General features: G+C 37.6%; 1 protein-coding gene across 1 annotated transcript in view; it reads right to left on the minus strand.

The window, feature by feature from the left end:
• The window catches only part of CUNH16orf62 (chromosome unknown C16orf62 homolog), a 48433-nt gene that overhangs the window by 31801 nt on the left and 2206 nt on the right, over positions 1–14426 (minus strand). The window contains exons 2-13 of the mRNA XM_017734307.1: positions 12069–12249; positions 10974–11141; positions 10529–10651; positions 10149–10173; positions 9110–9159; positions 8371–8499; positions 5317–5401; positions 4305–4364; positions 2374–2470; positions 1917–1964; positions 792–885; positions 228–305 (exon numbers count right to left, since the gene is read on the minus strand). Of these exons, the coding sequence (XP_017589796.1) occupies positions 228–305; positions 792–885; positions 1917–1964; positions 2374–2470; positions 4305–4364; positions 5317–5401; positions 8371–8499; positions 9110–9159; positions 10149–10173; positions 10529–10651; positions 10974–11141; positions 12069–12249 (1138 nt within the window). The remainder of the gene's footprint in view (positions 1–227; positions 306–791; positions 886–1916; positions 1965–2373; positions 2471–4304; positions 4365–5316; positions 5402–8370; positions 8500–9109; positions 9160–10148; positions 10174–10528; positions 10652–10973; positions 11142–12068; positions 12250–14426) is intronic.

Raw genomic sequence — 14426 nt, forward strand, 5'->3', positions numbered from 1 at the left:
GGGGAAAAAATATCAAGCTCCTAACATATATTATTCAAGTCTGGAAACATGCTGAATAAAGCAGTTTCAACTTATCAGAATGTATGTAAAATTTCCCATACTATACCTGGATACAGGAACACCCCTAAATCTAGATTTGAGAACTTCTAAGTTTTTTTAAAAGTATGTGGCAGTTGATTAAGGAATGTATTTATCTGATTTTGCAAATAAAACGCTTATTTGCTTACTTGTTTAAATGTTAGAAGGAAGTCAAAAAAATTTTTGTTCAGGCTTTCTTTGAGTTGTGGTGCCACTTCCATCCCAACCTGTATTAAAAGAAAAAGATTTTATCAGCATCTATCAATTCTCCTTCAGACTGAGACAAAAACGCATTTGCTGAAGGACTACACCCAAGTTACACACATCAAATCAACCAACAGCATTGAATCACATGCTTTTGACTGATTATTTCCTTGCTTACTATTATGGTCATGTCCACTAACAACTACCCTGAGGCAGTTACAGCTGTATTTGAACACGATCCTAACATCAGCTCCAAGTATCTGTAAGCAGTGAGAAAATCAGTGTCTACTCCAGTGCACTGCAACAGCCTACAGCAGCACATAAAATCATTCTTACTTATTACAAACACTTAAAGAGAGATTACCCATTCTTAAAACAGAAGAGAAATTACTTTTTGTTTGTTTGTTGGAAGGAAGGGACAGGCTGCTGACTATTTGAGATAAAAGCAGTGACAACACTGGCTGCAGTAAATCTTTGATACAGATCAGAGGAGGTAAATGACAGCCTACCCTGCAAAGGTATGCTCTGGCATAGACTGCAACCAGTGGATCTCCAATTCCTCTAATCATAGATGTTAACCGTGGGAGACATTCCGAAATCCCCCTGTTTTCATCAGAAATGAAAATGAGCTTCAATAGTCAATAACAGAATTACATCACCTACTGAATAACTGAAAATACTGAAGATAACTTCAGTAGCTGCCTTGTAGACTAACAACTGAGCATGAGTTATAGAAATATCTATCAAAGAAAAAGGATACCAGCACAAAAAATTTTACTTATAAAATAAATTTATGTGTACAATAATACATATCCTATATTCAAATAGCAATAGTTGCTATTCAGAGCCAGACAAATAAAACCAAAAATCTCCCCCTCTAGCTTGGAGAGCAGCAGAGCTATGGAAAAGCTGTGACTCAACGTAAGGAAAGCAGATGCTTAAAGCAGAACTGGCAGAAGTCCTTCCATGTCTCATTTTCCCACAGGTCCTTTTGGACAGAGCTGTACTAGTGCCTGGATATGAGGCCCACTAATTCCAGTAAAAGAACTGCTTTTTAGGGATAATAAAGTTGTCACCAGAGTAGCAATTTGGCTTCCAATGCTCATTTCAAAATATAACTGAAGAAAGTCAATTACAAACGAAGGAACATTTTCTGCTCAGCAGCTGGCACTGTTTGGCAACACATTAAACTTACACCAGGGTTTTCAATAGATGGTGGTTCACTGCTCCTCAAATACTTCTCCGACTCTCTCTCCCAATCTGACATCAATATTTTCCTTTCCTTTTTCTATCCTGTCTTTTTCCCACACTCCTTATGTCATCAATCTTCCTTCCCCCTCCACCATCACAAACCACTGGTTTCCAATCTGCATTGGGATTTGTGACAACTGATATCACAACTGTACATATATTTGAGAACTGAGAGCACTATTGTATTTCAGAGTGTATCACAGTTCACCTTTACTTTTTTCATGGTATTTTCATTAAAAATTCCAAAACCTCTCTGTACTCCTTCTTCTCAGTTCTACTAAGACCCTACCCACCATTAATCACAGAACTCTCATGCTTAATTCCTTGAATTAGTTCCTAAGTCTTCCCATTCACTTCCTTTCCACATTTAACGTTATTCTTACGTTTTGGATAGGAACTTATTGCACTTCAGTATTGCTGCTTCCACATAACTAAATTGAAGCCAAGTTAAGGAACAAAACTAATACTCACACCATTGAAAAACCTGAAGCAAACATATACCAAATGCATATTGAACAAACTATTTTAAGGCCTTCTGTAATTAATGTCACTACACTTTGTTGATTTTTACAATTTATCTACAAGATTTTGTTTCAAAATTTTTCATGCATCATCTCTACTTTGGCACTGCCAAATTGCTCCGAGCCAATAATTAAACATTCAGTTTACTGTGCAACATGACTCAAAAGTACATTCAAAACATACAGCCTGAAACAAACAAAACAAAGCCAGTATAAACATCAGATCCTGTGGGTTTTATTGAAACAAACATGTTCACTTTTGGAAAAATCTACAAAAAACCTGCAGACACAATCTGAGGGTCTCATCTGACAAGGATACAATCTGGGAATGAGTTCTCTGATTGAAGCAATCTTGAAAAACCAGTTTAAGCAAGTTTCTTTCGCCGTATCATTAACACTCTCTGGAGAAAAGTTATCTGGGAAAAAAACAACCCAGAAATAGTTACATTCTTTCTGGAAACAAGTTACTTTTCATTCTAGGTTTAAAACTGTATTCTCTTTCCATTCATCAAGAAATTAAATGCACAATAATAAACTAGGCAATAAATTTGCTTCTCAGCTCTCTTGAGCAGCAGTCAGAGCTGAGTACATAACAAGAAAAGGTAACAGTTTTGTAGTAAATAACATTTCAGAACCTGAATTCAAGCACTCAGAGCTCATCTCAGAGCTGCTACTGAGAAATCCAACCTCTGCCTCTGCTGTTCCAAAAGCAGAAATCGTAAAAAAAGAAAATACAGGGAATCTGTAACAAACACATGTATATAAATCTATAATGACTAGAGAACATACAAAAGAGATTTTTAAGCACTCAAATTCTTTACTTTAAAGGGCCAATACAAATTTTAAATAATCCTATTGCAACACAGACAGAAACCTTGTTTCTGTACACTGAACATTGAACACATCCTATTATAAACTCCTTGTGAAACCATTTAAAATACCAGTGCTCTCCCACTCCTGCCCCCAGAAGGTGAGAAGCTCCACAGGAGAGTTTCCAACTTCCAGCACAAGAGAAGCCACATTAGAACTTCCTGCACTCAGTCAGTATCTTTCTCATCTAGGACCTCAGGAGTTCTCACTGAACTTTGTTTCCCTTGGTTCCCAAAGGACAGGCTCAGAGGTTGGGCCTGAAATGCCCAAAGGTTCACACGCACAGTCAGCACAGCACAGATTTTCCTTCTCCCTCCCACTTTCAGAGCTGCTTGGGAAGTTCCCACCAGCAATGCCTCTGGCAGCTGTACAGCTGCAGCAGGAGCTCAGCTCTCCAGAACAGAGGTAACTGGGCCCAGAAATTGTGATGTGCTGTGGGAACTGTCTGCCTTCATTAATGCCTGTAAGAGCAGTTTGTCAGATCTGCAACAACCAAATTTGTCTTAATTATTTTCTCTAAGTTTATTTCAAATTTCAGTATTTGTTGGTTTCAAGTTTATGGCTCCAATCCTATGGACTTAACTGCAAACTAATGGTACTGTTCCACTGCCAACTACAGAATGCTTCATCTTGCAAGGATGTGCACTTAATGCACTCCAAATTGCAAGGAAATGCCTGCATTTTCCACGGAATGCTTCAACATCTTGCTAAAGAGGTTCTTTCACATTCATTTGTACTGTAAATGTCAAATTATATTTTTACATTGTGTTGGAACTTCAACTGAAAAAATAAAAAGGGCCCAAGTTAGAAAGATTATTCTAGAAGCAGCCTGCTGCTACTTCCAAAATTCCTCCTTAATCAAAACAAAACTATCAAGTTTCCAGCATAGCAACAAAAACATCTATTTACCAAAAACTGAGACTCTCGGCTTTGTTACATTTCTATCATTAACTTTAAGCTACTAAACTGTAATACTTTCAGAAGAGAGCATATGCTAAGAAAAAAGGAAAAGAAGTCTCTTTCATCTAATTTGGCCATTCCTGTTTAATTCTCTCTCCCCCTAATAAACTCTGTATTAGAGAACTTACACATGATTCCTTGTGATTTCAAATGTCAGGAAGACCCAGTTTACATTTAGTAACAGCAGAGCCACAAGCACATTTTATTATAACTTAGGTATATCCTTCACAATTGAAATGTAAACTTGCATGAGCATTGTGAATAGTGGAAGCTGTAAGCAATGGATTCTACTCTGTTAAAAACTAAAAACTTCTAGATTGAAACGAGACATTTTTCTGTAGGAGACAGAGTAGCAATGGTTTAACCTTCCTCAAGTTTGGATATGATTTTTTTCTGGAGTGGAAACAAACACAAAGTTACCTGGCAGAGAGACTCGGTTATCCACGCACATTGACAGAATTCTTTCATACACGAGTTTCCCTGGTTAAAAAAAAGAATAATAATAATCATAACAAATTAACAAACTGTAAAACACAAAACGTTGGTACAAAGGTTCTCTTTCCAACACACAATGAAATTAGCTGGAAAAAACTTCCTAGAACGCTGACATTTTGCTGCCCTCTAGTGAGGCTGAAATGTTCAGTGTGATTTAGCACAATAAAAAAATTCTCTGGCTCTGTTAAGTGCCGAGGTAACACACAGGTCAGATTTCTCCCAGGCCAGGAAAGGACAGCTGGTGGCCTGACTTTGCTGAGTTTGGATATTGTGTTATCTCCAGCAGCTTTCAGCAAGTAGGAAGGAGCACAAAGAGGAAGCACAACCTGAAAAAACAATTAGATCTCTGTCGTAGCATATCCTGCTGGCACCAAAATACCCTTCAACTCTGAATGCCATTGTAAATCTTTTCCATAACATGGCACAAAAACAAGAGAGTCACATGAAGTGGATGACAATTTCACTTACAAGTTTAAAAATATATTAAAAAGATCAGTAACAACATTTGGATCACTTCACAGTCCCTATTCAGCTAAAGAAAACTTTCTGACTTCTATTCTTCAAATACAAAAATAATGAAAGATTGAGTCAAAAGGCTGCAAAAATCCAAAATACTTTTATAATAACAGCGTGTTTTAAATTTCAAAATGGAGAGATCATGATTTTTCCTAACATTTTGTTCTAGATATTCATTAATACATAAAGCACAGAACCACAAAATGAAATATTTTTATCTTAAAGGCTTTGCTCTTAGGAGTTTTTTGACAATTATATACCATGTTTACCACCAGTGTCCAAATGTTTATGTTGGAAATACTCCATGTTAAAACTACAAGTCATTTCAGCCCTTTCTGGATAACTTCGATGCTTTCTAACGTTACAAAAAAATTAATCTTATTAACAATTGTGTACTAAGTCTGGCACAGTAGATACTTACCGAAAGTATCAAGGATATCTGTAATTAAAACAAATTTACTTGGATAAAACTGGATTACAGTTGTGTCTGAAAGAAGCTTAGAACACTAGGAGAAAAAAAAACAAATAAACATTTTTAGAGGTCAATGCAAGTTTGTGTTTTTACTCCAGAAAAGCTGGAATGGATGAATATCCACAGATGGAAAGGGCCAATATGAACTATGAAGCCAAAAGCACAAGGACATCTAACATAACACACCATGGTGCTTGTTGTAATTTTCAGGATATTCTTCATTTCCAGAACTAGTCACAGACTTGGTTTTCCTTTATACAGGGTAAGCTACAATGCAGAGTTTCAGCTGACCATGCAGATCTCTGCTTTTGCTCAGACAAGACAAATTCTCTCCCAGACAAAGCATTAAAAGGCAGTTCTTCTCTAAAATAACATTTTTAAGGGTGTTGTTCAGTTTTACACCATCTCTCTAAGCATCCATATCAAACACAAAATTTAATATAGACTAAATTAAGAAACAATTTTCCAAGTGTAGTTAATGAGCTTTCCAACACATTTCTGCAGCTCACATAAGTAGTTCAAGCATTCTGGAAACAGACTGAGCCACAGTCAGCTCCAGGGAGGACTCTGCAATCAATCCTCACCTACTGGGACCCAGCCTGATCATGGCATTTGGACTACAATGATGGCTGGTACAAAGTCACATTTGAAAATGCATTACCCACTTAGTTCTACTCTCATTGGAGCTTCTACCAATAGAAAACAGGCAAATGACTGACTGGGGAGAGAATTCCACCTCCTCCTTGCTTATGCCAAACGTGGCCTCTGGCCCCGAGTCTTCTCTGGTCTCTAAGACTCACAATATTCTCTATCAGCTCCATCCCTCCCCTCTCCTTCACCAGGAGACAGTTCTTCAATCTCAGAGGAATAAATAAAGTTAAAGCTTTTGTTATGTTTCAAAAATACAGGAAGCAATCCAATACCTCACAAGACTGCCCTGTTTAAAGAAGGAAATCATAACATTTGAACATGCTTAAACCAGGGGCACACTTAGCCTTTTTGCTTTATTCATCAGGGCAACTTGAAGAGTGCACCAGAGAGACAGGTGAGAGCACTCACATCCTACAACCAGCAGAATCTTCCCTGCTGCATGGCAAGTCTGTCACCTTCAAAGAAAGGCAACTCAGTAGCTGTTTAGGACCTACACATACCATGAACACTTAATTACCACTTTTCTTAGAGCTCACATACATAATCAACTTACTTCAGCTTACTCTAAGCAGCTTAACATACTCCATCTTGACAAGTAAAGTATCTTGCAAAAAGGCACTTGAGGAATCATAGAATCACAGAATCGTTTAGGTTGGAAAAGACCTTCATGATCGTTGAGTCCAACCTTTAATCCAGCATGCCAAGATCACCAGTAAAAAATATGCCCAAGTGCCACATCTACACATCTTTTAAATACCTCCAAGGACGCTGATGCCACCACTGCCCTGGGCAGACTGGTGCAATGCTGGAGAACCCTTTTGGTGAAGAAATCTTCCTAACCAGATGCCAAACTCACTCCTCCTACTGCACACTAACCAGTCTATAATAGTAATGACAGACTGTGTATACAACCACAGCCTGATGTCAAGAGAACTGCTCAGTTCTTTTAGAGGATACAGCACTCTGAAGGAAGAACCACAGCAAGTAAAGTTCAGTGAGGTTTCTACCCTATCCTGCTTTATAACTGTGGAATTATTATCCTTCATAAAACTTTTTAAATTCATTAATTACCCAAGTACCTATTTCATTCTTAGCCAGTCTTTCAATTAGTGATGACTATCTGCAGCACTAAGTGCTAAGTGAACAACACTTCAGCATAGATGAACATATTCAACTTTGGTGCCACTTTCCTAAAAGGAAGCACTGAATCTCATGTTAGAAACTGTATTATTTCAAAATTGTTTGTGAACCATTTGCAAAAGAACCTATGAAAGCATCAATGCATAGATTATCACTGCATATCACACATATATATATATTTACACACATATTAAAGCACTGTAAGTACAGTACATCCCTGCTCCTTTTCTTCTCATCCAAAGACTATATTCAAACTTCACAATCCTATATATGGATCTTTTTAAAAATAACAATAACAGTGCTGATTTCATAGTATTACAAAAGAACATTAGTCACCCTAGGTCACATATAATTGTTTGATCTCACTTCATTAATGTTTCATTTCCATTTTTCCTTTATTTTCCTTTCCACAATTTAAGATGAAATTACTTCAAGCAGTTTTCACAAGAGTATCCAGAATGACCAAAAAAAATCCTGACTTTATATAACCCCACTGGATGACTACGAGCATTACATCAGTTTTACAGCTTTTAAGGATGTCATTATCTCATCTGTCCTCTGCTGCACTCTGCCTCTGGCCTTTTTTAAAGGCCAAGCCAAACAAAAGAGCATTTAACTGTCCTATTTCCCCTTGCCCTCCTCAAAGCGCATCACCCCAAATGACCCAAAGGAAGACTGTGGACGAGTTTTAAAACAAACAAACAAACAGAAACCCCACACATACCATTTTAAAAATCTGGAGCTGTTTTTGGTAGCTTGCTAAGGTCCTAAATCCCATTATTTAATTGCGTTAGTAAGTTTGGATGGGTAAAATGCTGATGTTCAAAAAGGCATTCCAGTATTATTTGTAGGGAGCAAGGGGCTGAAGGGGAAGAGGACAGGAAAGGAAATTACATGCCCTAGAAAGAGCTGATACCACTACATGTGATTTACTCTAACTATCCTTGAGCAGGTAAAATTTCCACATTTGTCATTTGGTGACTCACTGAGAATTCCATCCCATGTAACCTAGTCAAAACCAACACATAACAACAAACCGGAAAATCCAGCTACTTTCAGAAGTCATAAAACTCTGAAAGAAATGTATTTCAGAGAAGAACAAAAGAAAATAATAGAAAAATAGTAGAAAGCCTTCTTTTCCCAAGAAGGAAACTGGACAAGTTGTATCACCAAACTCACTGGTTCTGCATAGAACAAAAACGTAAAACTGACCTGGATGACTATTTTCAGAGCTTTCACTTTCTGATCAGAGGACCAAGCATCCTTTAAAGACTGGTTCAGTTCTTCAATCCGGTTCATGTAATCCTGCTGAGTCAAATTCAACAGCTCTTTCTGCGATCCCTGGCAAGAAAACACAAACCTACTTAATAAGAGCAGGAGGGAAGGAGAGTGCTGTTATTATAGACTCAAATCACCATGTTGTGGGAGAGAATCCTACAAAATTTATTACAACTTCCCTTCAGGTCTTAGGAACGTAGGTTATGGAACATCTCACCTTTGCACAGTAAAATACTGCAGCTTGAGAAATAACTTGTGTACTCAGTATTTCTATCAAGCTCATAACTGTAAATTGAATTAAACTCAGGTAGACAGTATGCAGTTTCTGCCTCTGATAATTCCAAAATGATCAGATGTTAAGACTACTGGGCTCCACGAAGTTTTACAGCAGCTGCAGACCGTATGCAGTAAGAAGGTAAATCAACAGCAACAGATCAGGTAAATTTTCAAATAACAATTTCTAGTGATACAAAAATATGGTTCTGCCTGAATCCTGTAACAATAAGGATTAAAATTACTAGAGAACTCCCACAGAAAGTACATATTTATCTAAATACTGCATAAGCACTTGCAGAATCAGGACCTTTTTAAAAAGTTTCACAGAAGATTTTTGTTTCACAAATTCCTTTCACTGTTATTATTGTGCTGTAATTTCATCAGAAAACCTTCTCACCTCTTCCAGATCATCCAGTTCTTCTAACCTTGTCCTCTGTTTTTCAGAAATTTAACATTTAAACACTGGGATTTCTAAAGAGAAACAAACCTGAAGGAGCCTGATATGGACCAGGCAGCTTCTGTGACAGAAGACAAGTGGTATGATTCATTTAGTGAGTATTCCTGAAGACACACATCTGAACATACTTACACTGCATTCACTTTGAACAAGGGGAATGACAAGTAAGCAAAACTGAATAAAAGTGGATTTTCTTGCAAGTTTTACTGGTAAGAAAAGAATCACCAGATAGAACCATAGGATAATTTAGGATAGAAAAGCTCTGTGGAGGTCTGTGTCCAACTCTCCTCCTCACAGCTGGTCCAGGTCTGAGGTTATAACAGTTGCACAGGGTTATTTATATCCAGTCAATTTAACAATATCTAAGGATATAGATGTCACACTTCTCCTGAACATCCAGATTCAGTGTTCGACCATTCTCATTGCAAAAAAGTATTTTGTATTTTTGCAGAAGCTGAAATGCTGCATGTTTATTCATACATAAAATCCTGATTTACTATGCTGACTATTTAGCCCAGATTCTCTTTGCTAGAAAACATGATAAAATATTTAACATTTGGTTCTTTTCTGAACACCCAGCATACAGCTGAAATCATTTCACTTTCATGTAAAGAGAATAAGTGAACAAGTTCCCAAAGGACTTGTTTGCTTTCCTTCCAGTTAGCAGAAGAGCTGATAAACATGATTCTCAAAATATCATTGCTCAGTTTAAATGGAAAAAAGTTTTAAGCTACAGTGGAAGTCAGTGCAGTGAAATAATCACAAATTTATTAGCCCACAGGAATAAAAAACAAGGTGGTTGGGTGGCTTATTTTCAATAATTATTTTAAGTAAAATCCAGTTGTCTTATGCACCAAAAAGCAAGGACCATGATGCCAGAATGGGGGAGGCAGGAAAACACATTTCAACTATTCTTGACCATAAACTGTCACTGCACCCTGCCTCAAGCAACTCTGTTACTGTTAAAGAAAGGGCTCACCTTTTTCAGATCCCATGTACAGATTCTGTGAGGAAGCAGAAAAAGCAGACTTTTAGAAAGCATGTACTCACTAGCATTCCAAGAATGCATAGGGTAATTACATTGCTAATTAACTCTCTAATCATTTAGTAGATGCAAGACCAGAAGTTATTTGCATTGTCACAAAAAGACAAAGTGATGGCTTCTAAATATCAAAAAACTTGGACTCAGCTCTAAAACAATCTTTATAAGTCAGAGCCTGTGATTCAGTTTGCTACAACATTAAAACTGAAATTTAGAGAACCAGTATTTACCCATGAAAGAATTATAAAATAGCAACATCCAAAATCCATTAAAGGTCTAGTACAAATTAAAAAAAAAGGGTGGAAGCCACCACTTACAATAGAAAGCTTCTCTGTTGTTGTGTATCTAGCAAGGATTTCACCACGTTTGCTTGACCATGGTTCAAAGTCACTTCCTACTGCTGAGCTCTCATCTTTATCCCGTTTCCTTCGTGCACCATCCTATGACAGGAGTACAAGTGCAAAAGTTAAATACAGATCTGGAAAAAGAAGAGAAGGCTGATAAAGGTCAACTTAATGTTTCAAGGGTCAGCTGATCCTTTCATAAGTCACAATATCAAAAAAAATCCGTATTTAAATAAATATGTCAACATAAACCAGATGAAAGTAGGTAAATAAAAAAGAATATTCTATTAATACAGTATATTTCCTATATTAACCTCTTAACTGGTGAGACAATACATTTTATGCAGGGTTGGCTTTGTGGTTTTGGTTTGGTGTTGGTTTTATTTTACTTAGTTGAGATAACTGCCCCCAGTGTTACCATGGGAGGAGCAGTAGTCACAGGATCTGCAGCTGCTGCAAACAATGACAAGGGATCGGTGCCATCCAACACACTGCTCAGTGGGTCCATCATAGAACTAGAGGAGGAAGAGGAGGTAGAAGAAGTACTTCCTTTCCGGTTCATCTTCTTGGTCTTGGATTCGGTAACCTAAAGAAAAAGTTCAGAACTATTAAACAAAAAGGTTTTCTCTTCCCTCAGTTTTCTTTAATAGATCATCAAAATACAAGCTACATAAATTGTGCTGTTGCAATGAAAGCAAGGAGGCATCAAACAAACTCTTTAGAGTGAGCACCAGCATTTAAACTGAAGCCCCCCCTCTTCCCTGAATCTGGAGGCACTCACTCTTCAGTAGCATTTCCACTACTTTTTTTTCCCTTACAATTCTAGGTTTACAAAACTGTAAGAACAACTCTCTGAATTTCTTTCTAGTACCCCTCCTCTATTTTATTAGGTTTGTCCCTGTCCTCCAAACTCTTTCTTGCTATTTAATTTCCTCTGCCAGTTTCATCTTTACTCTTCTCGCACAACACTCAAGCCTGGAGCATCAAATCCATACTTAAGGCCACTGTCTTATCTCCCTACTGACCTTCCTGAGCAGAAGCTGCTGCCCATTTATCTTTCATTAGTGGATAACTCATCTCTTTGAAGCTGGATTTTTTTGTACATCTTTAAAAGCCTCTTACACATAAAGAAATGATAAATGTTTTAAAGTACACAGCTGACTGGAAGTTAACCCCAAACCAAATCCTACATCAAGCAATCATGCAGGTTATTTGTAATGCAACAATTTGATGTTAAATTTATCCATTATTCAGCATTTAATGCAACCAAGAAAACCCACAAGCTGGAGGTGCTGTGGAGACTGTTTCTGACACATAACAGCACCAGCAAACTTCTGTAAAGGGCAAACAGAATAAACCTTGATGCCTCTAGAACAGGCCACTAACACAGAAAGCAACTTCACAAGTACCACCACCAACCTCAAAGCCTTTTCATTTTAAAAATTAAATGTAAAAAGAGGAACACAACCCGTTTGAATTCAGATTCATCTTCCAAAAGCACCAAATAACTCACTGTAATGGGTTTCAGCGGATGGTAATCGCCAAAATCCAAGGGCATAGATTCCAGTTTGCACACTTCAGATTCAGACACATAGTTTCTTGATCTTGCATGCCTTAAAAAGCAGTAAGGGAAAGTATATATGCATATAAATAACCACCTGCTAAGAGAAGCATATCCTACATCTATACAGATGCTTATTTACAAAAAAAAAGCATATTGAAAAATAAGCAAACATAAAGATCCAAATTTCTCTCTACTGAGATAATGTAAAACTGGAGAAATTTTACTTTCAGCCATTTAGTTGTACTCTTTTTTAGTCTTTGAAACACACAGAGCAGCTAATTGTTCTTTTCTGTTTCATTCAAGGTCCTGAGAATGTTCATAGCACACACTACTGCCTCAGCTGAATAAGTAAAATCAGGGGATACACAAAAAATTCTTTAACCAAACTCCTAACAAAAGCAATCAGCACTTCCCCCACATAACACACATCCTTCCCACAAGAATTAATCCAAACTTTCAAATAATTCCATTCCTACTGAAAGACATAACTCATTTGGAGGATTTTCAGGAGTGCTAAGCAGCCAGCTATTCTACAGATAGCCTGTACTCAAAAAATCCAAGTTTCCTTAATAAAGAAAGAACTATGAATTAGATAATTTATGGTTGTGCCACTCCAAGGAGAAACTTCTGACATCTAATGAGATAGAGCAGAGCAAGAGAAAGACTCCAGTGAAATTCATATCCTTATTTGTTTTCTTTTGTTTCTTAATCTCCAGTTCCTTTTCTTTTTGCTTTTGTCCCATTGTTCAATGACTCTTCTTGCTCATTTGCATCACGGGTTAATCACAATCTGGGTGAAAAGTCTTTCAAACTCTTTCTGGCTACACAATTATTCTTTGATTGCTGACAGCTCTCTCAGCACACCACCCCAAGGCCGAAATCAACTGCACTCTAATTAGTGTAAGCACACTGGGCAAGTGCACATGGCAACGATACATATGTGGGAGTGAACAAGAGCTGTAAACCCTGAAAATAAGTCTTTAAAAAGCACGTTTACAATGTGGCTATTCAAGTGATAAGACAGCTTGTAACAGAGCTAATACAGAAGACAAGATCAAGTTTGCTCTGGCATTATGTTCTGCTTACTCTCCAGGGAAAGGAGATTAAGCATTCCTTTCTTGGCTACAGCAGTGCAGCCAACTTTTGAGAGGAAATAAAAATAAGACTCTGGCCAAGCTGGGGTTTCACTGCCCGTACATCCTGCATGATTACACCCCTGCTTCAGGTGCTCTTTTAACAGTGGGTTTTTCACACATGAGCACCACTGTAATTGCCACCATTCTGCACCTTCGACACCTGCCAGCCTCCCAACCTTTTTCTCTCCTCCTGGTAAAATATCTTTTTTCCTGGGACTGCTTCCAGGCACACAGCACCCTCCCAGAGCCAGGGCTTGTCCTAAAGCAAGCACTGCAAAAAGCTTACAGGGAGCACAAAGGAGCCAGGCATGTAAAATGGAAGAGAGTCCCTTTACAACACTAGACACATATTGGTATTGGTAATACAACGAGGCACATCCCATAGTGACTGCACCTATCATTATTTGAGTATTAAACATTTCAAAAAAGCCCCAATTTCTCTAGATATTTATGTGTAGCTATTATAAAAATGCATTGTAGATCTAAGATTTAAATTATTTTATATACTTGACAATTTTTTTTACAAATTTGTTTACATTTTTAAAATTTGCTTCATTTGAACAGTAGGTAAACACAACTCCTCAGCACCAACAGGTGCTATTTTTTTCCTCATATGCAGACTGATCACTATGCAGACAATTAATCTGCAAAACACTTTTTTAGCATCAATACCACTTAAAAATAGCTAAGGTTCTGCTAAACCCCATAGCATGAAAATATCTTCCACATTAGAGAACAACATGATGGAAACATCTTATTAGGTAAATCTCTAGTTATTTCCCCGTGACCACTTCTGCATCAATGTTACCAGACCTGTTTATTAGCCTGTTACCTCGTTGCAGTACTACATAAAAATCAATTTTTCAGCATTTCTACTGCTCTGCTTTGTTTTGCTCTATTTTGCTACTGCTTTTGTCTCTTAGAGAAAGAGTGCCTCTTTTATCCTTCCTTTACCAAACACAATACTAGACTGAGTAATTCCATGTCCTACACGGTGCAGTTCCCTCAGACGTACACATTTTCCTGTAAACGCACGTTGCTTAGAAGCTGACTCTGCCTCCTGTAGCCCCTGTCTACTTCTAAAGAGCCTGTGAAAGATAACTAACAGAGGCTAAACTGTGCTGGCAAAGGCAAATACACAGAAAGAGAGCTTCATCTCCACCGGCGAGCC

The sequence above is a fragment of the Corvus brachyrhynchos genome, unplaced genomic scaffold, assembly GCF_000691975.1.
Source record: "Corvus brachyrhynchos isolate BGI_N302 unplaced genomic scaffold, ASM69197v1 scaffold5, whole genome shotgun sequence".
Lineage (NCBI taxonomy): Eukaryota > Metazoa > Chordata > Aves > Passeriformes > Corvidae > Corvus > Corvus brachyrhynchos.